Raw genomic sequence first — 26,130 nt, 5'->3', positions numbered from 1 at the left:
CAAAATCGGATAGTCCCACGTTAATTCAAATGCAGCTATTATAACTAAAATCACTTATAATAAATCACTTATCTCTTAAGTTATATAATTCCCAGATCACACTTGAATGAAAGGAAAATAAGCTGGACAAGTTCCAAAATATTTAGACGTTAAACAACTTTAAACTTGAAAATATTTTGAACTAAGTGATACACAATTTTAAAGACAGCTCTAAGGCCCAGCCCATTTGGAAATTTCTGAATTCACTAAAAGCTCACCGCCCCTTCCCAGTTTGAGTGACTATAAATGTCTGTTGGATTTTCAGATGGTGCTTCCAATGGCGGTCAATAGTACAGCTATCTAAGGATAAGTAAAAACAAAACAACAACAAAACCATTTTCTTCTCTCCTGGAAACAAATATTTACACAGAGACTAGAATCTGAGGTTATTCCTGGTGATCAGGAGGAAAAGAACTTGAGGGAAAACATGTACTTCACTAGCCTGTGTCTGCCACTACCGTGAAAACAGAGCTATGGTGTGCCACCAAACCACGCAAGAAGATCATCAGAGACACCCAGCTATCTCAAAACCCTCCAGAGCATTTGAACAACTAGATCTTCAAAACCCGTTAATACAGCCAGGCAGGTTGGTACAAATCTGTAATTTCAGCACCAAGAGGCTGAGGCAGGGGGATTTCTGTTAAGTCTGAGGGTACAGCATGGGATACACAGTGAGACACTGTCTCAAAAACAACAAGACCTTTTAATGTGCCCCCCGTTATTTTATTTCACTTCACCTCACTTTTGGGGGGGGGTTGGGATCAAGCCTAGGGCCTCGACACATGCTGGATAAGCACTGAGCTGCAACCCTAGGCTTGCATTCCCAGCTTTACATGTGCAGACCAGGCCAGGCTGCAAGAACAGGCTACCTACCGCAGCAGCTGCCATCACAGACAGAAGCCCGGCAAAGGCGGACATCCGACTACTCTTCCCGGTGTCCAGAGAGGACACAGTCGTGGAAGTTGCACCAAGTAGGCACATTAGAGCTAAGAGGAGCTGATGACCTACCCATGACCCCCAGAGTCACTCTTCCATGACCTTATGGCTCCTGCCAAGGTCATGGTCTGGGCCAAACTGTGCTGCACCTGCAGCTCAGTTTTAAGGAAGTCCTGCTGATGCCAGTTTAGTCGAACTGACTAGGAAGACGTGTGCGCCCTGTAGGGTTGGACAGATTCTATTGGTCAACGGACCCTATTAGCTGCTGATCCGGAACCGGCGCAGGGTGAGGCTCTCAACCAGCCACCTGCCCGTGCCTACCCCAAGATTCAGCACGTGGCCCTACATATTTTCAGTCCTGTGTCTATTCTGTGGGGATAAAAGGGTTTGATTACACTGCTGTCTTTAGACAAAAATACCTGGTAACCCTGTGCCTCCTCCACCCAGAACGTAAACTCATGCACAGAGCGGCACCGGACTAGCCGAATACTTCCGGAAACGTAACAACCGCGAGCCGCCGTTTACCTCCGCTTTCTTTGTTTGCCGTTCTCTGCAGAGCGTCGAGGTGCTGGGACAGCTCAGGCAGCTTCATTCTCAAGAGGTCTCTGAAGACGGCCATATCCACAGACAGTGCCCGGAGGTTATTGACAAAGTAGCTCTCAGGGAGCACCTTATCGATCAGGTAGATCATAATCTAAAAAAAAAGAAAGAAAACAAGACTGCTGCAGAGACCCACCAGGCTCTCAACAACATGCCCAAAGAAAAAAGCACATCCAAAAAAATAGGCAAAGGCAGCTAGCCGAAGCGCACATGCGTCAGAAACCAATTCAGGACTCACCTACACACACACACACACACCCCGCAAGGAGCGGGCGGCATAATTATCTAAGTAACCCAAAGTCAGCTGTGCTGTGAAGTTTCTAGAAGGGCTGCCAGACCTGAGCTCACCCCATATGGAGCTGTGATTACACAACCCTCAGCCTCGTGGAGAAATGGGAACGCACAAGCTCCCTGCATTCGGCAGGGCCCTCTATCCTTGGCTCCTGGATGCTGTCCGTCGGTTTTACAACCTGGATAGGAAAAACCCAAGAGCTGGCCTCTCGTTAAAAAACACCCACACTGGGGCAGGCCTTGCAAGGCACTCATGGCCACCTGGGCTATCCCAGCGACTGCCCCCGGCTGTGGAGAGCATAACCAGGTTTTGTCTGCACACTGGGTGCCTTTCTAAATTGGTTCCTCTCGGAGCCCTGCCCCACGTGAGCTCCTCAAATTACCATTTGGTTCTGACCATTGTGCCTCTGTTGCCTCTTCTAAAACGTCGCGTGACCCAGCCAAGCACACATCACTTCTGTGCATCGCCTTTCCCAGTCGGCTAGAATGCTGTGTGATGTCCCGCTCCCCGAGAGTCCAGGTCACTCCCCAGGACACCAGAAAAAAACCAAAACCAAACCCACAGCTGGCTCTGCATGCTAGTGGGGAAATTCAGTGTCTCACGGGATCCCACCAAACCCCATTTTCAAAAAGGAAGTTACCTTTTAGCCCTGCCAAGGGCCCATTTTTTTTTCCCCTCCACTTATGGTTTGCAATTTTTCAGGTCTTAGCTCTGTAGGTAAAAGGGCAGACTCCCGAGAAATCCCTTTGCAGACTCCCATACAGGATGGGCAGGCCCAAGGAGCCATAGCTTTGTTACATTAGGACAGGATTTACCAGATAAACAGATCACCAGAGAGGCAGAAGCAGGGGGGCGGGGCGTGTCCACCCAGTCCCTGGGGAGGGAGGGCCAGCCTGGGGGAAGGGAAGGAGTCAGAGGCCGGAAGAGCAGATTCCCAGGAGAGCAGAGGGCTCCGATGGGTCATCAAAAGATGGGGTGGTAAAATGGAGAAAAACTCAAAGGTCATCATCTGCACACCGTGACACTTCTCACCTAAGCTATATGGCACTGAGAAAATACATTTATTTATTTATGGTGCTGGAGACCTAACCCATACACGAGGCAATACGAAAACTCCCAAGAGCTGGCCTGTCATAAAATGCCCGCGGTAAGGCAGGCCTGGAGATGCCCTCACTGCCATCTGGGCGCCCCGAGGCCCATAGACTCGGCCTCTCATATTCCAGGCGATCGATCAGCTTCGCCACTGAACTGCATCCCAGCCCTAACACACTGATCTCTTAAAAAAAAAAAAAAAAAAAAAATTCTTTGATTGAGCTAGTAATTCCTTTCTGTGGAAGGTGCATGTTTACATGTAAAGGGCCAAGGATGATGCTGGATGCCTCCTTCAGTCACCTGCACATCAGATACTGAGGCAGAGTAACTCCAACACGCAGGAGTGACGGGCAGGCCACCACGTCCATCCGACTTGTATGTGAGTTCTGGGGATCTGAACGGCTTCATTCACCGGGTTACTTAGTTCTTTACCCGCTGAACCATCTCTCTAGCCCCAATTACGCTGGTAATTCTATAACACAATAAAATCCTCAGTCTAAGGTCATCTCAAATTCCGACATGAAGTCATAGGAGACCGCCCCCCCCCCTTGATCCACCCGCGGCTGGATTCCAAAACCCAAACCTTACGTCATAAATGAAGATGAGGAAGAAGAAATAGGAAGGAGCACTTCTGATGGTTAACGAACACTTCTAAATAAGGCAGCTAGAGAGGAAAAGTTGTGGTAAGTGCCGGGGAAGAGGAAAAGCCGCTGTGCTGTGGAATATTAGAACTGGGCAAAGGCGTGTCACATTTGTTTAGCTGTGGACTGTTTGTTACTCCAACTGTGTAAAGGTGTGCTACTTTTGTTTGTGCTGCATTTGTTCAACTGTGTAAGGATGTGTGTTCAATGGTGTAAAGATGTGTGGCGTCTGTTTCGCCTTGCCTGCCTAAGGCACCTGATTGGTGTAATAAAGAGCTGAACGGCCAATAGCTAGGCAGGGGAGGGATGGGCGGGGCTGGCGGGCAGAGAGAATAAAAGGAGATCTCTAGGCTCAAGAAAGAAGAGGAAGAATGAGAGAAAAGGAGAGAAAGGGGAGGAGAGGAGGAGAGGGGAGGGGAGAGAGGAGAGAGAGGAGGGAGACACAGGGGCCAGAAGCCAGGCAGCCACCAGCCACCAGCCAGAAAAGCCGTGAAGGTAAGATATACAGAAGAAAAGTAAAAAGCCCCAAGACAAAAGGTAGATAGAGAGAAACAGGTTAACTTAAAAGAGCTAGCCAGAAATGCACCTAAGCTAGGCTGAGCATTCAAAACTAACAATAAGTCTCTATGTCATTATTTGGGAGCTGGTTGGTGGCCCAAAACAAAAAGTCTGGTACATGGCTGGCTTATTTCTATAGATTCCCAGAGTCATTTTAGCTTGCAGAGGCTAAAACAGCTGCTGGAGAAAAAGAGACCTGCAATAATTTCCTGGACCTCAGGAAGGTCCCCTCATGAATCTAGCCTTCCTCTGCCTGTGAGGCGGCTACCAAGGTCCACACATCCTCATGGGTCACCATGTGTGGCATCTCACGGCATCCTCCAAAACTCATTTTCTGTCTTATTTTTTTAGTATTGGTTTTATGTAGCTGAGGCTGCCCTTAAACTCCCGAGCCTCTGGCTGGAGAGATGGTTCAGTGGTTAAGAGCACTAGCTGCTCTTCCAGAGGACCAGGGTTCAATTCCCAGCACCCACATGGCAGCTCACAACTGTCTACAGTTCCAGAGGAACCAACACCCTCACAGAGACATACAGGTACACAAAACATACACAAAGCACATAAAATAAGGATAAAATCATTTTTAAAAAAAAAAATAAAAAACTCCTGGTCCTCGTGCCTCCATTTCCCAAGTGCTTGGATTACAGGGTGTGCACCACTACCCCTAAGCCCCAATTCAGCTTTTTTATGTGTTTTCAAATTTCCCAGGCATTGTTGAGCCCTTTGGAGATCGGACACACTTTCCCTAAACCTCTCCATCCTGCCTCCACTCTGAATCATTTATTCCAACTTTTCAAGAGAACTCTTCCTACTTCAGACATGCAAATTACATCTGAGAAAAAATACTAAAGCTGTGGACTGAATATATAAAATAGTCTTGACTGGGCTGGCCTCGAACTCACAGACATCCTCCTGCCTCTGCCTCCCGAGTGCTGGCATTAAGGCATACACCATCATGCCCAGCTAAAATTGCTTCTTAATTTAGAGCATCCCAAAGTCCCACAATGGACCATCCCTGCCTTCCCATCTCCCCATCACCACCCTCAGGTGAACATAGCTTCGAAGCTATTGCCTTCAATACGTAAACAGAAAAGGTGAGAGGGTGAATGTACCTCGGGCCGGGTTTATAATTAAGTCTACCGTGATGTGTATAAAACCAGGAGGAGCATTTGTTTATCTTTCCACGTCACTGAGATAGTCCCCACAGTCAAGCAGATGGAGGCTTGAATACAAAGATCAAATCTCCTTTGTTGCAAACGCTGCTGCCGTCAACATCAGTTTGGAGGTTCAGCTATGAACTGGAAACTCACACCGCCTTAAGCCAATGAGGCAACGGTGCCCTCCACATCTGCGGGCCTTCATTTTTCACATACGCTCTGTGGTGGTGTGGATTCAAATGGCCCCCAGAGGCTCATACATTTGAACGTTTTGTTCCCAGCTGGTGGACTGCTTAGGAAGAATTGGGAGATGTGGTCTTGTTGGAGGAGGTGTGAGGTTTCCAAAGCTCTGGCCATGCCCCCCTCCCTCCCTCCCTCCCTCCCGCCTGCCAATGAGGATGCAAACTCTCAGCTACTGCTCCAGCACCACACTGGTCTACCTGCCGCCATGTTCCCCACCATGGTGGTCATGGACTGACCGGTGGAAACTGGCCCCAAGCCAGCCCCAATGAAATGCTTTTTCTAAGAGCTGCCTTGGCCATGGAGTCTCTTCACAGCCACAGACCGGGGACAGAGACAGGTTCCATCTGTGGTGACTCACCCACTCCTATTCAGACCTCTAACCTTACACCACTAGTGTGTTCAGAACTGCTTTCGACTAAAACACACCTTAGACGTCGAAGTCAAAGACACGATGTGTTGCCACATGCGTTGTTCTCCATGCAGACACCTCCCACAGACACACACTTCCTCACCTCCTCTGCGCCTTGCCCCAAATACAAGAGTAAAACAACCAAGTAAGACAGCACAACATAAATGTGTGCTAGGCAAGCAACTTCCAATATGATCCCCAGGGGTCCCTGTCTTCTGCTAGCGTGTGGGTGAGTGTGTGTGTGTGTGTGTGTCTGTCTGTCTGTCTGTCTTTCTGTCTGTCTGTCTCTCTGCCACTCCCCTCTCTGTCAACACGGTCTCAAGTGGCCTGGGCTGGCCTTAAAGTTATTATGTAGCTGAGTATGGTCTTGAACTCCCCGGGATGCCCCTGCCTCCACCTCCCCCGCGTACTAGAACTACAGAAGTACACTACCACGCCTGGTCAATGCGGTGCTGGGAACTGAATTCTGTGAAGGTTACGCGAGAATTCTACCACCTGAGCGACATCCCTGGCCTGATCATCACTTCTATAAGCCCTTTCCCTGAGGTATAAACCGACTCACTCTGAGGATGTCTGTCACCAGTTTGGGGTAGGGGAACTCACAGGGCAAGGAACTGGAAGGCCTCCAGCCAGCCGCCATCAAATACCTTGAGACCCCCTCCATTCAACAGCCTGTGCGGAATTAGTTCAACCTTGGCCTCAACCACACACACCCACTCAGCAAACACTCCTGCCGTTCGAGCCTTCAAATGCGATCAAAACGGCCACTCTCCTGAGTGCCAGAGTGACGGGCCCCTGGGCTGGCGAAGGGCACATCGCCTGGCATGGCTTTAACTTGGGGGAACTCTATCACCGGTAATTACAGAGGGCTGAGAAGGGGCGAGGCATCACAGGAAGGAGTGATAGTCCCAACTTGGGCGCCCTGTTGCCTTTGTCTGAACCCGACACTCACCTTCAGGGCATCCCCCTCATTGCCATCCACCACCTCCAGAATCAGAGCAGCCAGGATGTTGAAGCCTTGGCAGTACCCAACATTCTTGTTCCACCGGGCGTACGCCAACAGCACCCGTTTGAGTACCACCCTGTCCTGCTCGGCCTCCTGGCCGCAGTAGGAGCTACAGCCTGTGCGATGTAGATCCTAGGAAGGGAAAGGGAGAATAGTGTGAAAATGATCTCCTGCTGTGGTCGGGATCCACACTCTTGAAGGGGCTACTGGGACTCACTCTCTCTGTGTCTCTGTCTCTGTCTGTGTCTCTGTCTCTCTGTGTCTCTATCTGTCTTTCTCTGTCTCTGTCTGTCTCTCTGTCTCTGTCTCTCTGTCTCTGTCTCTGTCTCTCTCTCTGGTTTACCACGAAGTGAGCAGTATTGCTCCTCTCTACACACTTCCCACCGTGATGCCTGCCCACCATAGACCCAAACCAACGGGTCAAAAAAAAAAAAATCTCTCAAACAGTGAGCCAAAATAAATGTTTTCTCCGTAGGCGTTGACTGTCTCAGGTATTTCATCACAGCTCGGTCACAGTGATTGAGAGATGACGAGAAAAAGTCCTAATATTCTTCCTCAGGGAGGGGGGAAATGCCTTAAGTTCTTTCCTCATCTCGCCTTTTCCTCTATCGACATGGATATTGATTATTTTAATTTACACTGGAGCCAGGACACTCTTCCGAATTGTGTTTTCCTGCTGCTTTCAACCATGCCGCCTGAGAAAGAGTCACAAGGACGCGTTTTAGTCAGGCAAATGTTCTCAGAGTGCTTCCAGAAGCAACACAAAGAATTACTCAATTAACAGAACTCCATTTCCATTCTGTGTAAACGGAGAGTCTTTTTAAAGGTGTCCATTAGTGGTGTCTATCTATAGCGTCATTTCGGCGCATAATGCGGGGTGCTGATGATTCTTTGAACAAAATAGGGGATGAGATTTAGCTGCTAAAACTCCAATACTAAAGACGAAAATTAAAACAGCAAAATCGTTATATTACACAGACATCATCCTGTGCAGATCACGCTATACATTTCTACAATATGAACAACACCCGCTGCGCTTTAATATGTAATGGGGCTAATATCTTTAATTTAATTACCAAGATGACACCATGGTTCTCAGGAGAGAAGATCATCTTACTGATGTAGCATTTGCTTCAATGAAAAAAAAACAAGAGATCTTTTTTAATAACATGACTATAAAGTGTGCATTGCCTAAGCCGGTCATGGTGGTGCCCTCCTCTAATCCCAGCATTCAGGAGGCAGAGGCAGGTGGATTTCTCTGAGTCCAAGGCTAGCCTGGTCTACATAGTGAGTTCCAAGCCAGCCAGGGCTACATAATGAGACTCCTGTCTCATAACACACACACACACACACACACACACACATACACACACACACACACACACACACACACACACACACACACACACACACACACACCAGGGCCTGAGATGTCTCAGTGGTCAAGAGCACTGGCTGTTCTTCCAGAGGACATGGGTCCAATTCTGAGCATCCAGACGGCAGCTCATAACTGTCTGTATCTCCAGTTTCCAAGGATCCTAACCCTCGTCTGACTTCCATAGGTACCAGGAATGACAGTGATACACACACACACACACACACACACACACACACACACACACACGCACACACAGCACGCAGACACAGAAAATAAGGTAATGTTTTCTGAAGGTGCACTGCCTTCACTCATGACTTAAACAGAAAGGGACTATTCCAAATAGGAAATTGTGTCCTATGCTGAAATTCCAAATAAAGCATTAAAACGTGGATAACGCAAAGGGCTTGGGTATGCCACGTGCAACGCCAAGATTTTTTTTTTTAAATGTTCATTTGAAACTAACCACGTTAGACAGAAAGTAGCTCATTTTAGTTCGCACTTCCTCTTTTTTAAAAAAAAAATGGTTTTAAGTGTGCCAACACATTAGCCATCCGGTGGTGGCCAAAATGTAGATGAGACAGGGCTTCCTTTTCAAATCCCAGCTTAGCATCCCACTGCGGAACACTCGCAAAATCAAAGCCCACGTGCCCGAGCCTTATGGACAAGGATTATTCTGGTCCCAAAGGAAGTCAGCATTGTTGGCTCTCAGTATGAGATCCACAGCCACAGCTGCCCCCACAGCAGACCTGAACTGAACGCTAAGCCACCTGGTTTAACGTGGCTCCATCAGCCAACCTAACGATCTATAAGTTAACATTGAGACTAGGGGGAGCCAAATGTTTCCAATACGAAATAAACTCACCTCTAAATTTCTCAGTCCAGTGACTCTAATGTAAAAGGACAATCGGTATCCCTGACCCATACTAAAGAAAAAATAGAAAAGGAACTTCAATATCCTGCTGTGTAACAAAATTAGATCAAAATTGGATATGAATGGAAGCTCAAGTCACATTTCCCTCTTACTGGCAACACTGAAATTTATGAAGGCAAGGCACAGTCAAGTTCTCCGTACGAGAGCTACTGATGGATGGGATGAGGAGGCGGATCGTGTGTTCTGGGGGCAGAGGTCATTTGATCCTCCGCGGGGGAACCGTTGGGCCCTTCGAGTCCTTTCTGCAACACCGGAAGGAACGGGAAGCCGAGCTCAGGGGTTTACCTTGACTATCTGGATCCCCATTGAGTCGTCGTCCGGATTGCTCCTCTCGTTGAAGGTGAAGCGCATGGTTTTGGCCCAGTCGATGGCTATGCTGTGTAAATAGTGGTCTGCCAAGGTCAGCCAGACCTAAGGGGATGCAGGAGGAAGACGTCAGCAGACGTCTGACCGCCATTAGAAAACCAGGACAGCATCCAGGGAGGGCCAGGACGAGCTCTGTCTACAAGTGCTGGACTAAAGTGAGCCCTGTGGGGTCTTTCCTGCAGTAAATATTTGTTGCGTTCCTACTGCACGCTAAGTAACAATCTAATCGTTAGGAAAGAAAATAACCGGAAGTTTGTTTGTTTTTTTCCCTTTTATTTCAGTTCATTGAGTAGGCTGTATGATTCCATGACCTCATTTTGCTTCATTCTAATTCGTTCTCTGCTTCAGGAACAGCTACTTGGTCACACACGGACAGTTTTTTTTCCCTCCACAGAGGCCTCTGCCTTAAACGCCCTCCCACACACACGCCCTCCATACACACAATTCTGACAGATGGGTTCCCAGAATGAATAATTTTTTTTTCAGGATTCACTAGATATTTTTACTCTTTTACCTGACACACGATAATCTAATTCTGAAAAATGAATTTCATAAATCCACATTAATATTCACTTTGAGAAACGCTTGGTGTTCAAATTCTAATGTTAAGATTACATTTATAAATTAATAACCTTAGAGCACATTTCAGATTTCAGCATTTGAACATAACTTGGCAAGAGCAGCATTGATTAATATCTCCAACCAGACTTTTATGCATCAGAATCCTGCTCAAATGCCCAGTGGATAGCTCTGCATTAGACACATATCAGACATGTGAGACCAGTATCTCACCCCCCACCACCCCAATTACACACACACATACACAACTGTTCCTCCCATCCACACCAACGGCAGCTCTACCTTTCCAGCCACTCGGGCCAAAATCTTGAGGTCCTCTTTGACATCCCATGTACGTCCGATATTCAATCCACTGGGCATTCATCTCAGCTTAGGCTTCTAATACACCCAGAATCTAACCCTCCTCAGCATCTCCGACAGCCCTGATCCTTTTCCTGCCTGAGTTATTATAGTCTACAGGTCTCCTGGTTTGTACCCTCACATCTCATATGCTCAAGGCAGCAGACAGAGTCGCCCATCTGACCAGCCTGCTTGGAACTTCCTGGTGCTCTCGCTCTCGCTCGCTCTCGCTCTCTCTCTCTCTCTCTCTCTCTCTCTCTCTCTCTCTCTCTCTCTCACACACACACACACACACACACACACACACACACACACACACACACACACACACACACACACACACACTGAGTAAAGAACCCTAATGTCTCTACCGCCTAGGAGTGTGTTCGTGACCTAGCCACTCACAGCGCCTCTAGACCCACCCCCTTCTGGTGCTCCCCCCCCTCCCCCCCCCCCCCCCCCCCCCCGCCTTTATGAACCTCCCACTACAGCCTCTCACTTCTCTAAGAAGATGCCCCAGGTGCTCCCCACCTGAGTGTCCTCCCCCAGGGCAGCTGCAGGTGGCTGATCACTTCCTCCTTCAGGGCCCTACTCACATGTCAGCTTCTGTATAAAATCCCACCTCCTCATCCCTCGTCTCCCACCCACACTCTGCCCCTTCTTTCTTTCTCTGCTTTACGTCTATCTACAGCACGTATCGCTGTGTGACACGCTGTATTGGATTCACTGTAAGTTCCACAAGGACAGACTATTCCATCTGCACTGTTTCCACTGACTGCATCCCTCACACGCAGAGCATTACCCGGCACAAGTAATACACATCCAGCGCATGATTAATGAAGAACACACTTTTTGATGTCCCAGACATTTTCATGCACAGAGTGATGGTCCTTCTGTATTTTAGCCCTGTGAACCCACTTACCTTTCTCCTCCATTCCTTTGGGATCCCTGTGGACAGTCTGGCCACGGCCTTGAGAGCATCATACCACTAGGACCAGAGAGAAATATTAGAAAAGTAACAATACGGACTTTTCAGGCTTCCTCCACCTTGACATCTGTGCCGGCTATTTTTATGTCCACTTGACACAAACGAGAGTCACTGGACAGGAGGGAGCCTCCCTTGAGAAAACACCTCGGGAAGATCTGGCCATAGGCAGGTTTGTAGGGCATCTTCTTAATCAGTTATTGATGGGCCCAGCCTATGGTGGGTGGGGCCACCCCTGGGCTGGTGGTCCTGGGTTCTATAAGAAAGCAGGCTGAGCAAGCCATGGGGAGCAAGCCAGTAAGCAGCACCCCTCCATGGCCTCTGAGTCATCTCCTGCCTCCAGGTTCCTGTCCTGTCTGAGTTCCTGTCCTGACTTCCTTTGATGGTGAACTGTGGTGTGGAAGTGTAAACTGAATTAACCCCTTCCTCTCCAATTTGCTTTGCTCATGGTGTTTCGTCACAGCAATAGAAACCGTGGACTAAGACAACGTCCATAGTAATGTGAGAAAATGAACACAGCACCCTAGGACATGGGGCTTCTCTCCACCAGAAGTTGTCTTTCTGGGGATTGTTAAGGATCCTGACCCTTAACTATCCTAACTAAACACGCCTGTTGCCCCTGTGGCCCCAACAGTTGGGACAGTCTGAAACAAAAGGCCACACACACCATGAGTTAAAGATCTGTCTGTGAGCTTTTCTATTAATTCACATTTTGTGGTTTCCGAAGTGAACCTGTAACCATGTCCACATGAATTTATTCACTCTAGGTATCACTTTACAAAAAAATGTGAAGTTTTTCATTGCAAGTATAAACCCAGGTCCCTTATGCTTTCAAAGTTATTTTATCACAAACTGGAGGAAACTGACATCTCTTGTGTATCCAAATATATGTGAATATTTTCATTTTAAGGATATATGACAATGTGTCCTGCTGGTATTCCCAAATTAAAAAAAAAAAATGCCTTAAAAGCCAAAAGCAAAGTTACCTGCTGAAAACCATTTTGGCCTAAAGATGGCTCAAGTGTGAACTTCAATTTTGTATCAACTCCTAGAAGAAAATTAAGTAGTTGTTATTTATGGAAATTGTAACAAAATTATACCATATATCAATTCAACACTTGGTCCTACTGAATTGTGTTTTAAAAAATTAAGTGTTTTTTTTACTGAATTTTAGCCAATTTCATTAAAATTAAAATACATTGATTTTAATTTTGTAAAAATGACCTAAGACAATAAAATGGACTTTAAAACATTGGATAGTAGCCTCCACAGATGCCTAGAGTAATGTAAAAATAAAGCCAGTAACTGGCATCACAGGCTAGAGCCACAGACCTCCATTATCTTTGGGTCCTAAACTCAAACTCCTTAGCCTGTCTGGACCTCAATCCCCTTATCGCTGAAGGGAGGATAGCACCTTCCACTCAGAGGACCGTCGCCATGACTGACTGTCAATCTCCTCACCTGGGTCATTAGCAGTTATAAAACACAGAGGGGCGATTCTCCACTTACAGAGGGTGTTTTTCTGCCACACTTACATATACTAAGACAGTTAAAGAAACTTCAAGGGCTGGAGTCAAGGCTTGGCAGTACATCAACTGTCTAGTGTGTGTGAGACCTTGGGTTCCATTTCCAACACAAGGCGGGGGGGGGGGGGGGGGGGGGGGGGGGACACTTCACTGGAGCATCAAAAACTGTAATATACCATCACGGCATGTGATTGTGGCAAGGAGGCAGAGCTAGTGCCTGGTGTGTGCAGGGTGCTGAGGTAGAGTCCTAACAGTACAAATTAGACTCCATCTGTGTACATCTTTCTGTTTGCTTTGATTTGGTTATGCCGGGGATGGAACCTAGAGCCCAGTATGGGCTCTTTCACTGGGCTACACCCTCCCACACCTCTTTCTGCTTCCGGAATGATTTATTATAGCAACTCCATTTGATAACTTCCAAATATTTTAATTGTCTTAATATTCATTGATGATAAAATATATATTATATATAATATAATATTTATATAAAAATATATTAAACTCTAGAGCATAAACTAAAGATAGGACTGAATTCTAATCCTAGGTAATCTACCACTTTAATTTTCTTTAATCCAAATCCCAAAGCTATGGAACAGAAGTGAGAAAGTACATTAAAAAAATACATTTGTATTACTTATATTTAGCCTATATTCACAATTCTGTAATAGAATTGTGTGTTGTTATTGCAGAGAAATCCCATAACAATTCTTATTTGTGTTTAAATTCTACAAAAAAAAATATAATCAAATCCAAACATACTCTATATTCTTTTTCTATGACTTCAAAAATCATTTGATAACACGGTTTGGTTTTTTGAAGACAGGGTTTCATTACTTCGCCCCTAGTGGCCTGGAACTCACTGTGCAGACCTGTCTTGTCTTCACCTCCTGTGTCTTCTAAGCACTGGGATTATAGGCAGGCACCAGCATCACGTCCAGATTTAAGTTCTCTGTGCGTGCGTGTACTCAGACGAGTGTGTCTACCTATGTGTGCAAGTAAGCACGCACATGGGGCGTCTTCCTCAACTGCTTTCCACTTTATATTTTGGCTCAGAGTCTGTCACTGTGGAGCTCACCCATGCTGCTAGGCTAATCAATAAACTCCATCCCCAACCCCCAATGCTGGCGCTACGGGCTTACACTGGGCAGTTTTTGCATAGTTTCTCAGGGTGCAAATGCAGGTCTTCATGTTTCCATAGATATCGCTTTACCATTAAGCTATCTCCCCAGCCTCTTCAGCCAATTTTTAAAAAAGATGTATTGCTTACAAGTTCAAGGACCAAGAAATGTCAAACATCCTCGATAAATACTCAGAAAAATCAAATGATGATGTTGTTGCCACTCAGAAGTAGACCGTAGAGTACTCATATTAAAAACCTCTCAACTTCCACCACTTAGAGGTTGGCATGGGTTGGAACACTTAGATGTTGGCATGGATAGGAACCATCTTCAGGGCTTTAAAAAATAATAATAAAGTGGCCTTTTAAAATGTATACATATGGAATCAAGGAGCAAGAAAGACATGTCTGGTTGGCCCAAGGCCATGATGGTAGCAGATATGGTGGTGACGTTGCTCTTCTCACTGAAGACAATGATACGGAGCCCTGTACAAGTAAGTGCTCTGAATACATGTATTGAGACCTAGACTTCCTGTCAAAAATTCAGGGCATCCGATGATGCTGATGATACCTCGACATTTCAAAGCTTTAAAATCAAACCCGTGTTATACCTGGATGGATGATTTTCTTCTCCAAGAGAATATTAATTACCCACTGATTCCCATCTCTGAGAGATGGTTTTTACCAAGAATGCCTCCAGTTCCAACCAATGAAATGGACTTTGTAGCGAGGATGCTGTCCAGGCCTGGGGTGCTGAATGCAAGCGCTTATAATTATGATTCCTCCTGCCTTATTACAAAAAGACCAGGAAATTCGGCCCCATGGTGACTTTGCCACTGCCCTAAAACCACTGGATCCCCAGTGTGCCTGGCCAAACATGCTACTTTGACTTTCGGGGGCCACTTGCTGGGAGGATACCAATTGCTTTCCCGTGCTGAAACCCCACTGGGGCTAGTCAGTCAAAACCACAACTATTTCCTCCCGATCAAAAGTGAGTCAGGTTTTAAGTGGAACTGATCACTCGCCGCCCGCATGCAAAGGCTTAAATCGGGTCATTTTCACGCTCTTTTCTTCTAAGCGAAACGAGAAGGAGAGGAGGTTTGTGTTTCATCTGATAATCACAGCTGTTCCGGATTCAGAAATACAAAACACGGTTCAACGTGGGAAGGAGATTTGAAGAAGAAGAAGAAAAAAAAAAAGGTAAAAGAAGACCGGTGAATAAATACTACACTCTGCAATTAGACACTTCGGTTGGGGAGAAAAACAAAGAAACCACGAGGTTCGGGAAGGCAGCGAGACATTCCACCCTTCGGGACCCAGTGCCTGGGCAGCATCTGCAGCGGCTGGGTGGCAGCAGGTCCCAGAAGGGGTGGGGAGGTGGGAAAGGAGGGTACTGTGGAGACCACAAACTGCCTGGAGGCAGCCGGGGCCACTCCAGGGAAAGAAGAGCGCCGAGCGGGCACCCTTGCCAGCACCCTCAGCGCCCGGGCGCGGGTGCCAGGGCCAGGCTCTTAAAACCCTGAGCAACGATACCAGGTGACCGAGCTGGCGCGGAGATAAGCGCAGCCTGGAGAAGCCGGGATGTGTAAATACAAGGGGATGGTAGGAAGGGCCTGTTCTCACAAGGCCAGGAGGGCTCCTGGACCTTACCTACGGAAACGAGCCCATGCCCTCTCCTACCCCGACACAAACACACCACAGGACTCTCGAGAAAACATGCACTCGACCGTCCTTTGCTCCCGACCTGCGGGGGTCAAGGCCAACCCACACACCTCTTTGGAAGTCTGGCTCCCAGGGAGCCAGAAACACAATAGGTGACGCAGCCTGGGCTGGAGGGGGCAGCCTCCCTCACTTCCCCACCATGCACACGCACGGAGGCCGAGCACATAGGCCGCCGCGGGGTGGCTTCTGCAGGGCGGCGGGTGGCCGGTGCCCTGGCGGCGGCTGAACGCACCCAAGCCGGGGTCCGCTCCCATCCCTCCCAACCTGCACCCCGGCGCCCGCCCTCAGCCCGCGCCTCACCCGGCTCCAAGGTGCAGAGCAACCGGGGCGCGGTCCGTGAGATGCAGCTGCGCTTCTTGAGCACATTGCTCAGGATGGTGCCCACGCCGCCGCCACCGCCGCTGCCCTGGCGCTTCAGGCATCGCCCGCCGCGACGCAGGGAGCCGGTCAGCTTGTCCTGCCGCATCCGAGGGCGCCGGCGTCGGCCTCCCGGGTCCTCGCTGCTGCGCCGCCGCCGGAACGACTCCGCACGCAGGGCTCAGAGTCTCCAAGACGGCGAGGCTCCTTGGCGAGCGGCGAGCGAGCGCGCAGCAGCAGCAGCCGCGGGAGTTCCGGAGACCGGAGGATCAGAGGGACACGGCGGGAGCAGCGGAGCTCGGGGAGACCGGCTGGCATCTGCAGTGCGGAGCCCAAACGGCTGAGACCGGAGCGGGCTGGGAGGGGAGAGGGAGGGCGGGAGCGAGCGCGCGGGCGCGCAGAGACGGAGGCGGCGCCTCGGCACCCAATCCCGGCAGCAGCCGGAGCAGGCAGGGCGGCCTGAGTCCCGGAGCCCAGAGCCAGCTCGGAGGACAGAAACCAGAAACAAGGCAGGGGTGTCGCACCTCTCCGGAGCCAGGAAGGGCTGGAGGGGCCGCGCAGGTGCAGACACCTCCAAGTGCCCACCTAGTCTGAGCAGCCAGGGGAAGTGGGGGATGTGGAGGGGGAGGGAACGCAAGGCTGTCCTCGGAGGAGCAGACCCTGGGGCGGAGAAGCTGGCAGATGGTGACCTCAAGCTTCAGCCCAAATTATGTTCATGACTTTCCTAGCCACTTAGAAGGGCAAAGAACCATGTTTAATAACAACAACAATATAGTTCCTCTTGGGAAAAGGGAACCCTAAGAAAATGTTCCCACTGAAGCAGCAGTTTTTAAAAGAAGTGTTTCCGGGGGCGGGGCGAGGCCAGGTTCTTACTAAGAAAACATCTGCCAGACTTGAAAAGCTCCGAAGAAACTTGGAAGGGTGTAGTTTTGAGTCAAGGCTTTGGGAGGTGGGTTGGTGAGAAGGAATAAGTACAGCAGGATTGGCATCTTGGCCGTCACCAGGATGGTGACATTGAAGGTGGGGGGTTCACCCTGATGGATGAAGGATGATGGCCACATCCTGACAAGTTCCATCCGGCCTGAGACTACCGATGTGGGCAGTCCACCATGAGCTGCCGTTGGAGGTAGCAATCCTGGGGAAGCAGAAAACCCAGGATGCCAGCGGTGCCAACCTGAACGTGGCACTGCTAGGTATGCAGCTGCCCTCACCCAGCCCTATACTGCTTTCCATCAGGGTCTCACGAAGTTGCCCTGACTGGCCTTGAACTTGTGATCCTCCTGATTCAGCCTCTTGAGCAGCTGGTATTACAGTACTATACCCCCAGACCTGGCTTGACTGATTTTTTTCCCTCTGCCTATAATACATGCAAATATAAAATCATACAATAGCCAGGTATGGGGGTATAAAGGACCCCCCCAATCTGTCTTTATGACCTCTTCAAAGTGCTTGTTGTTGTTGTTGTTGTTGTTGTTGCATTCTTTGGTTCTCGGCTTCAAAATCTTCCAACGCTCTAGATAACAGCAAGTTTGCCTTCATCAACACTAGCAGTCCAGACTGACTTCTTCAGGTCTCCGTTGACATGCCCGCTCTACCACCTCTTTCCTTAGGACCACAGAATGCCCTCCCGGACAACCTCAGCAAAGTTTTCTGGGAGTACTGGTCAACCAGCTAGCCTTCATATGCACCCTGCCAGCAGAAGGATATTTCTATCAACTCTATTCTCTCCTTTCCTTTGCCGATGAGACAAGCTGGAAATCACCTCATCTTTTCTTCCTATGGAAATTTCAAAGGCTTTCGGCAGCTCCTGCAAGTTACTGATCTGGTTCAACGGCTGCTTTGCCAATGCCGTGCGGTTTTTCATTTCCATGTGGAACCAAGTCAACACTTGCCTACTTAAGACGCAGTGTTTGTCTTAAGATCTGAACTCTAGAGATCTAGTACATTTTCCATCTTAATGTTTTCCTCAGGAACAAGACAATGGTCCACAACTATTTCCACCATGATTTCTTCATAGCAAGTTCCAGGCCATCCAGGGCTACATAGTGAGACCCTATCTAAAAATAAAAGACCGAGAGAAGACCGTTCCTTAGCAACCCTTTGAGATATAACTTGAGAGTTACCAAAATAGAATGTATGGCTAGTGCTAAGACACTTAATTGCAACGCTCCCTTGGGAAGCCCATTCCACACTTGAGTATGTCTCATTCTTTTCCTAGGCATCCCCCACCCTTAACCCACATAATTAAAATCTATGTGAAGCTTATCATTTACAAACTTTTACTCTCCTTTGAAAAGCCCACATACCATACTCTTGGGTAGGTCGTGCATTATTTAGTCCTGAACATCTCTCCTCTGCCTAATCTTCCTGTTTAAAATCTATATTAAAATCTCTTTCAATAAACTGCTACTCTGCTTCAAGAAACTAAAGACTGTTTCATCATCTATCTGCTCCTTCAGTACTTCTGAACGAGCACTAACCACCATTGCTACTACAAAGGAAAAGCCCTTCTTAAAGTACAATGGGATACTTCCCTTTCAAAAGCAGGGGGATGGGAAAGCATAGAGTTTTTTTTTTTAATTTGGTCATGTTCTGGGTGGGGGAGTAAATTTTTAAAACTATGAGAGAGGAGATCAGTGAAGGACCCTGTCTCAAAAAACAAGATGATGAGGTCTGATGAAGAACAGCTCCAGAAACTGTCTTCTGGCCTCCACATACACCTACACATACATGTACACTTACACACATGTACATACTCACATACATGCCCACAATACAGTAGATGCAAGAATGGAACACTGAGATTTCTCCAGATTTGCTTAAACAGGCTTGACTTTGAAATAATGCTTATTAAATGCTAATAAACTTAAGTTCTTAAATGAAACTATAGAAACGAATTAACATAAGTGAACCTAACTGAATAGGCCATTTACAGCGCAAAAACATAAGAAAAATTATTGTACTTAAAGCAGGGATATATACTGCAAGGAAAAATAGAACTGAAAAATCTTAATTTACTCAGTAGTTAACAATATTGGTGTTTTAACTCATGCTATAGGAGAAGGCAAATAATTACTGTCAAAGGGAGCCAATATTATATATAATTACATAATCAAAGAAATTGATTTTCCTTAAAATACTATATAACTTTTTTTTGAGACAGGATTCCCCAATGTAGCCCAGGCTAGCCTCAAACTTGCCATCCTCCTGCTTCAGCCTCCTGAGTGCTGGGTGGGGTTAGAGGTATGTGATACCACACTCAACTTACATGTACTTAAATTGGAAATGCTAGTATGAACTAACCTCTGTCCTCAAATATCGGCTTGCCTGCTGAATCTCAACCGAAGGGCAAATCCCTAAGCAGAACTAAACATCGCAGCACCCAGGGTATGGTGACTAGAACCCATTCTCCACTGAAAGAAGCAGAGGCTTCCGGGAAAAATGACAGAACCAGAAAAAAAAAGCCCATGCGACCCTGCAGCGTCTTCATGTGACCCTGTAGCATCTTCATGCACTCGGGGTGAAAGGGGTCACTTCACAAAGGCAAAAAAGCCACTTCATCAGGCTCCTCGGCTGACGAACATGAAACCACCCCAGGATCAAAAGCTATCTCTGCATTGACTGAAGAAACACTAGACATCTTTTACATGCTTTAATCATGCTATTCTGACTGTCGGGTCCGGGGTCTCGCAATAATGGGGGACAGACCACCAAAGTCTATTAAACCAGAAGCCAACTTTATTCCAGAAAAACAACAAAATTAAAAATTAAAATAATAATAATAATAATAAAACACCGCAGGGTACAAACGCTTATCAGCTAGCTGAGACCACAGCCAATGTTGAAATTCTGGAGCTGTGGTAATGGAGGTAGACACTGGCCCCCTTGTATAGTGTAGGCATGGGGTGTATGCTAGGAGTCATGTAGGACCATCAGGTATGAGGTGCATGCTGGGAGTCATTAGAAACAACTATTAAAAGTTAACTTGGGTCCAGGCAGTTGTTGGCTATAAGGGGCAAGGGGGTTAAAAGTTGACCCCCGGCTGTTGACGGAGGAGCTGGCTGTACAGTAGAAAGCCATTGTTAAAAGTTAACCATTAGAGCCGATGACTGTCTGTTTCCATCTCTAAAGCTTATAATTTTATATTTCTATATTCCTGGACCCTTCATGACCAAGCCAGGAAAAGGAGTCATCCCCCGTGACTCCGGCACACTTCTCTTGTCCATGCAACGGGGGCTTTGTGAAACACCCCCGGATTTGAGGGGACGGTCTGAAATGGTGTAACTCTAAGAATGAAGTTTAGAAAACTCTGTTAACATGAGGTTAGCTGCTAATGCAAACCAGGCGGCCGTGTGCTGGATGAGCCGTGTGTTTTCACTGTCTGATCGAGGACTCTCGGCAAGTGTCATTTTATAAAATGAAATCAGGGTGCCCTCCAGATTGGCCTCAGATTTCCCGGCCATCTTCAACAAGCCCTTCACATGCGCTTATATGGCACGTATTCATTATCCTTCAGTTTTCCTTAGCCATCCGCCTCTCTCGGTGATGCTAAGGATTATAGGAAGGGCTGATGTTTTGTGCGTAGCTGGCCAGTGTCTTAGAGGGTTAATGTGCTCCCGAGGCTGGAGACGGTGAACCTGGCAGGAGCAGAAAACTCCAGGACAAGTGTGCAGTGAGTGCGTTCTTGCCTTCCAGAACTCTCTGCAGCTCAAGCCTTCGCCGGCTTTGTGTTTTCCTTTAACAAAGGATGCTATTCACACCGTACCTCCCTGGGCCAGTGGGAGAGGCAGCCTCACGGGCCAAGGGGAGGAGCCTGTCATGTGGGAAGGACACCCAGAACCCGAGGCTGTATGACACATGCCACTCAGAGCACCCCGCACCCTTTAGCTCAGATGTCACGCTCATCAGGCAAACCTCTGATTAGCATTTGGCTCCAGAAAGGGCTGCTGCCTGGAAGGGAATGTACAGGACATGGCACGCGGTGGCTGCCACCCCCGAGTTCAGCTTAGCAAGCCGCAGGCCAAGATTCTGGGCTGGCAGAGATGAACCTTGACCTGGATGGGGTATGGGGCAGGTGAGGGCTGACAAAAGACTTCTCTCTGAAATTCTTCACAATACTTTTCTTCCTCATGGTGGAGGAGTTTACTTCCCAAATGAACATTCCATTTCATTTCTTACAGATTACAAGGGAAAAGGGGATGGGGGGGGGAAGCAGGGGGGAGGGCTTCTTTGAAATCTTTCAGTTCTAAACTTGCATAAAAATTAATATCATTTGTGTGTGTGTGTGTTTACTACTATAGCAATAAAAAGCAAGGGAATAAAACAATATTATTTTGTTTACATTGGGGAAGAAAGCCATGACTGCCAACTTTTGTAGCAAGCAGATAATTAAGTTAGTGCTAAAACATAATACTCTAAAAGTAGCCACGGCACAAGCCTGGTATTATATTTATTATGTGACTCACAGCTTCTTATTTCATGTCTGGGATATTGTTTTCCAAAAGCAAAAGACGTCATTTGAAGGCAACTGGGAGAAAACAAGCCAGCGTGGCCTTGGCCCGAGGCTATCAGCAGCAGGGCCAACCCATCATTGGTCTCTACCTCATCAAATGACGTTTCCCACCAGCAATGTCAGTGAACCGCCATGCAAATAAGGCACACCTTACAACTAACTGGAAAAGTTATGATTTCGGCTGACCATGGGGGAACGCACACTAGAAACTGTATGCTGGCTGAGTCGGACTTGATACAGGAGGTGAGGCAGAAGGATCCCAAGTTTGAGGCCAGCATGGGCTACGTAGCAGGTTCTGGGCTATCTCAGGCTATAAAGTGAAACCTTGTCCCAAAATGCTCCTTCACACCACATGAGAAAGTGTTCTTTGTATTGTTAAGGAAAGGGAACATTTTGCAGAAATGTCCTGAACATCTCGGAGCTAGAAACTCTGAGACTGACCAGGGAATTAAGGACCATTGCTCACAGGGCACTCGGTGAATCTCTCAAGCCTACCTGAAAACAAATTTTGTCGTGAATGGGCGAGACAGGCAAGAAGTCTGAAGGAAAGGCAAGCCCAACACCAGGAATAAAAGCCATGTCCCAAGGGGCTCCCAAAAAGGAATTAGGGCTGAGACATTTCTGATTTCCTATTGCTATTTCTGCTTAACAGCAAAAATCTCAAAATAAAAAGGGCCTACGTGTTCATCCTCGGGGACATAACCAGACTGGTGCGGGCAATTACCAAAGAGAAAGGGCCCAGGAAACCTGCTGCTAGGAGAGAACAAAACCACGGGGAACCAGGCTGCTCTGGGACCCTGGGCCTGGATCATCCCCAGGGCTGCCGCTTTACCCACGGCTGGCTGCATGGGTTCCCTGGCAGCGGCTTACGAACAGCCAAGTCTCTTCGGGGCACGAGGATCTCACAGGTCATCATATCTTCCCTGGCAGCGGCTTACAAACAGCCAAGTCTCTTCGGGGCACGAGGATCTCACAGGTCATCATATCTTCCCTGGCAGCGGCTTACAAACAGCCAAGTCTCTGCGGGGCACGGGGATCTCACAGGTTAACATATCTTCCCTGGCTTACGAACAGTCAAGTCTCTACCAGGCATGGGGATATCACAGGTCATCGTATCTGAGGCATCTCATCTTGGGCAGCCAATGAGTACACATATATTGCACTCAAGCTTGCTGAGAGCAAAGGGGAACTGAACTGCCAGCATAAAAAAAATCCTGCTTCTTCCTTTCCTCTTCTCCTTTCAATTATTGATAATCTGCAAACTCCTGAATGATAAAAAGCAATGTTTCCACAAGTCTCCTAATGTCTGCTATAGCCTGGATCTTGAGTGCCCAGGCTTGGTCATCGGCACTAGTGAGGGGCAGTCAGCCTTTAGGAGCTAGGGTCTTTCTGAATGGCCATCCCTTAGGTCATTGGGACATGCCCTTGAAAAGGAAGGGAGATGTGGGACTCTGATCCTTTCTCTTCTCCTCTGCCTTGTAGCTTGGGATGAGGTGAGGAGATCTGCTCCACCGGCACTCCCGACTCACCACAAGTTCAAAGCACAGCGCCAACTGGACCCTGGACTGGAGCCTCCGAGACGGTGAGCAGAAGAAACCTTTCTCTTTACGTATTAACTTTCTCAAGTGTTTTGTTACTGTGGTGGAGAGCTGGCGAACAGAATACCGGTCGCCACTTCCCTGGAGAGCTAACAGTCTCCTCAAGCCTACTGAAAAGTCGTCTTCATAAGTAGTTCCTTCAACTCATCACCCAGGACTGAGCCCTCCTACGGCGAACTCACAGTGACTAACATCAGAACCATGCTCTTCCATCAAAGAGGCACGGGGGCAGAATGACAGGGAGGAACTGAGGGGAAAGAAAAAAACTACAATTTCCTGACACATCACATGACGCACACGGAACATTTTACTTTCCTTTCATGTGATTTTTCTCGTCTTAGTCACAAAAACAGTTTCTCTAGTTAAACACAGGCGTCCTTTAAGACAATGGGGTGTGGCTTTTGTGTTCAGTTAAATGCAGAGAAAAGGCACCATCACGGGCAGAACAAAGGAGCTTTGAGGATCCAAGAACAAATCCCTCAGCCCCATTCTACCACCTCTCCCTACGGCTATTTATGCTTCTCAGAAACATTCTCTTCAATAAAAAATAAAAATAAAAATAAAAAACACTCCCAAGCATAAATCCTACCTAAACTTCCTCAAAAATTCTGGAAGAAGTATTTTAAAAAAAAAAAAAAAAAAAAAAAAAATTCCGCCAGGCGGTGGTGGCGCACGCCTTTAATCCCAGCACTCGGGAGGCAGAGCCAGGCGGATCTCTGTGAGTTCGAGGCCAGCCTGGACTACCAAGTGAGTCCCAGGAAAGGCGCAAAGCTACACAGAGAAACCCTGTCTCGAAAAACCAAAAAAAAAAAAAAAATTCCTTTTATTTATAAATCAGATGTTTGAAATTAAAAATAGATCGACTATTATCATTTAATTCATAGTGCAGAGTTCACGTTTCTTCGTATACCAGAAGGTACACTTGACCCCTCTGCAAACCACGGAATGACTATCCTGGCAAGAGCTGCCGGCTGGTGCAAGAGTGACCATGAATGACCAGATTTGAAGCCCGCTCCACAAGACCATGGCGGGTACCATCAATGAGGCCCAAAACACATGGCTGGCTAGGTCACAGGCCATAGGAGAGCACCTACCACCATTCTGCTAGATGGTCACCGTAATAAACCGCCCTCTACGTTTTTGTCTTTATACCCATAAATCAGTGCGTCTCTCGACCCTCACCAGGGAAGCTTCTGTACACAGTACACGGCCATTAATGCAGACAAGACCTGCAACTTGTCAATGTGCAGAGAATATGAGACTGGAGTGCTCAGCTCTAAATGGGACATCTGACACTCTCTCTCTCTCTCTCTCTCTCTCTCTCTCTCTCTCTCTCTCTCTCTCTCACACACACACACACACACACACACACACACACACACACACACGGCTCAACAATCATCCTAGATGAAGGGTACATCTGTAGCAAACTAGTACTTTCTGGAGGGCTGTTGCACCCAGGAATTCTCAGTGGCTGTAGCTGCATGCACGAGATCAAGCCGGCCAAATATCCCAGCACCCGTGGGGGTGGAGGGAGGCTCATGAAGTCCCACCCCTACCTGAGGAACTACTGACCATTGGTGGCTTCAGGGGAGGGGAGTCAGTCTTCTTCAGGGATGGGACCTCCAACAGGCTATCTATGTGCTCTGTGTTCCAGTAGATGATCCTATACCCATGCAGATAACAGGCTGGATTGTGTGGACTCAGCAGGGGGGGGTGTGTGTACAGAGAGAGAGACAGAGACAGAGACAGAGACAGAGACAGAGACAGAGACAGAGACAGAGACTGGATAAAGCTGGGAAAGAAAGGTGGTGGGCGTACAGGGGAAGAATTGGAAGAATGGGAATAGGGAATGGGTTTAATTGATCAAAACACATTATATGAAATTCCCAAACATTTCATCTCCGCAGTCAGGAGGCAAAGACGGGCAGATCTCTTGAGTTTGAGTTCAGCCTGGCCTACACAGCAAAGTGGCAGGACAGCCAGAGCTACCTAGAGAAACCCTATCTTTGAACACTAACAACTAATTTCCAAAATGAAATATGAAGGGCATGTTAATGTGCGTGACCTGAGGGAGAATGTGGGTGGAACATGTTTGTGTCGGGAGTCCAAGGCGGTACAAGTGACATTGTGCCAAGCTGATAATCTAGTCTCCCATGTAGGGCAACCCCTGGCACACACACACACACACACACACACACACACACAGATATAAAAGAAGCCTGGGGTGGCATAAGCCACAGGTGTATCCTAGCAAACGGCCACATTTATGTTCCTGAGTGCCAAGGTCCACACGAGCTTTGGCAATAGAGAGGAACTCCTGAGGAAGCAGACCGCACAAGAGATGCGCTTTCTGCATTTTTTTTTCCTCTCTCGGCTAGCAGCAAGGCAGGCTGACATAGTCTACTTGTGAACTTAATATAGCACCAGCGGCACCTTTAATTACCACGTCTTTGGTCCCTGCTTGCAACAGAGCATCACTTGGCAGGACGTCAATCTGGCGTAACGCCAACAGCAGTCATATACACACCAGCTCCTGGGGAGGAAGCACGTTAGGTCTTCTGAAAAAGAAAAGACTGCCTCTGATCATTTTAAGCCTTTCTGACACCTGATGCTTAGTGACCATTTCAGTGCCCCGTATCCAAAATGGCTGTGACCACAAATTTGGTCAAATTTGTGTTTCAAACTTGGGATTTTTGGTTCAGACTTATTCGAAGATAACATAGTGAGAAATCACAGGGCCAGGGCCT

The 26,130-nt window shown here is 47.7% G+C and overlaps 1 protein-coding gene across 4 annotated transcripts in view; it reads right to left on the bottom strand.

Moving 5' to 3' along the window:
* Nucleotides 1–26,130, bottom strand: part of Tbc1d30 (TBC1 domain family member 30) — an 89,155-nt gene that overhangs the window by 33,586 nt on the left and 29,439 nt on the right. For 2 of the 4 annotated variants that reach the window (XM_076554176.1, XM_042263113.2), the window contains exons 3-7: nucleotides 12,535–12,596; nucleotides 11,486–11,551; nucleotides 9,565–9,690; nucleotides 6,917–7,102; nucleotides 1,501–1,669 (exon numbers count right to left, since the gene is read on the bottom strand). In XM_076554176.1, coding sequence (XP_076410291.1) covers nucleotides 1,501–1,669; nucleotides 6,917–7,102; nucleotides 9,565–9,690; nucleotides 11,486–11,551; nucleotides 12,535–12,596 — 609 coding nt within the window. Of the gene's footprint in view, nucleotides 1–1,500; nucleotides 1,670–6,916; nucleotides 7,103–9,564; nucleotides 9,691–11,485; nucleotides 11,552–12,534; nucleotides 12,597–16,213; nucleotides 16,632–26,130 lie in introns of those variants that run through there. The other 2 variants (XM_076554177.1, XM_006973345.3) reach the window with 2 other exon arrangements.

The sequence above is a fragment of the Peromyscus maniculatus genome, chromosome 18 (genome assembly GCF_049852395.1).
Source record: "Peromyscus maniculatus bairdii isolate BWxNUB_F1_BW_parent chromosome 18, HU_Pman_BW_mat_3.1, whole genome shotgun sequence".
Classification (NCBI taxonomy): domain Eukaryota; kingdom Metazoa; phylum Chordata; class Mammalia; order Rodentia; family Cricetidae; genus Peromyscus; species Peromyscus maniculatus.
The sequence above is the reverse complement of the archived record's forward strand: the minus strand, read 5'-3'. Positions and strand labels throughout refer to the sequence as shown.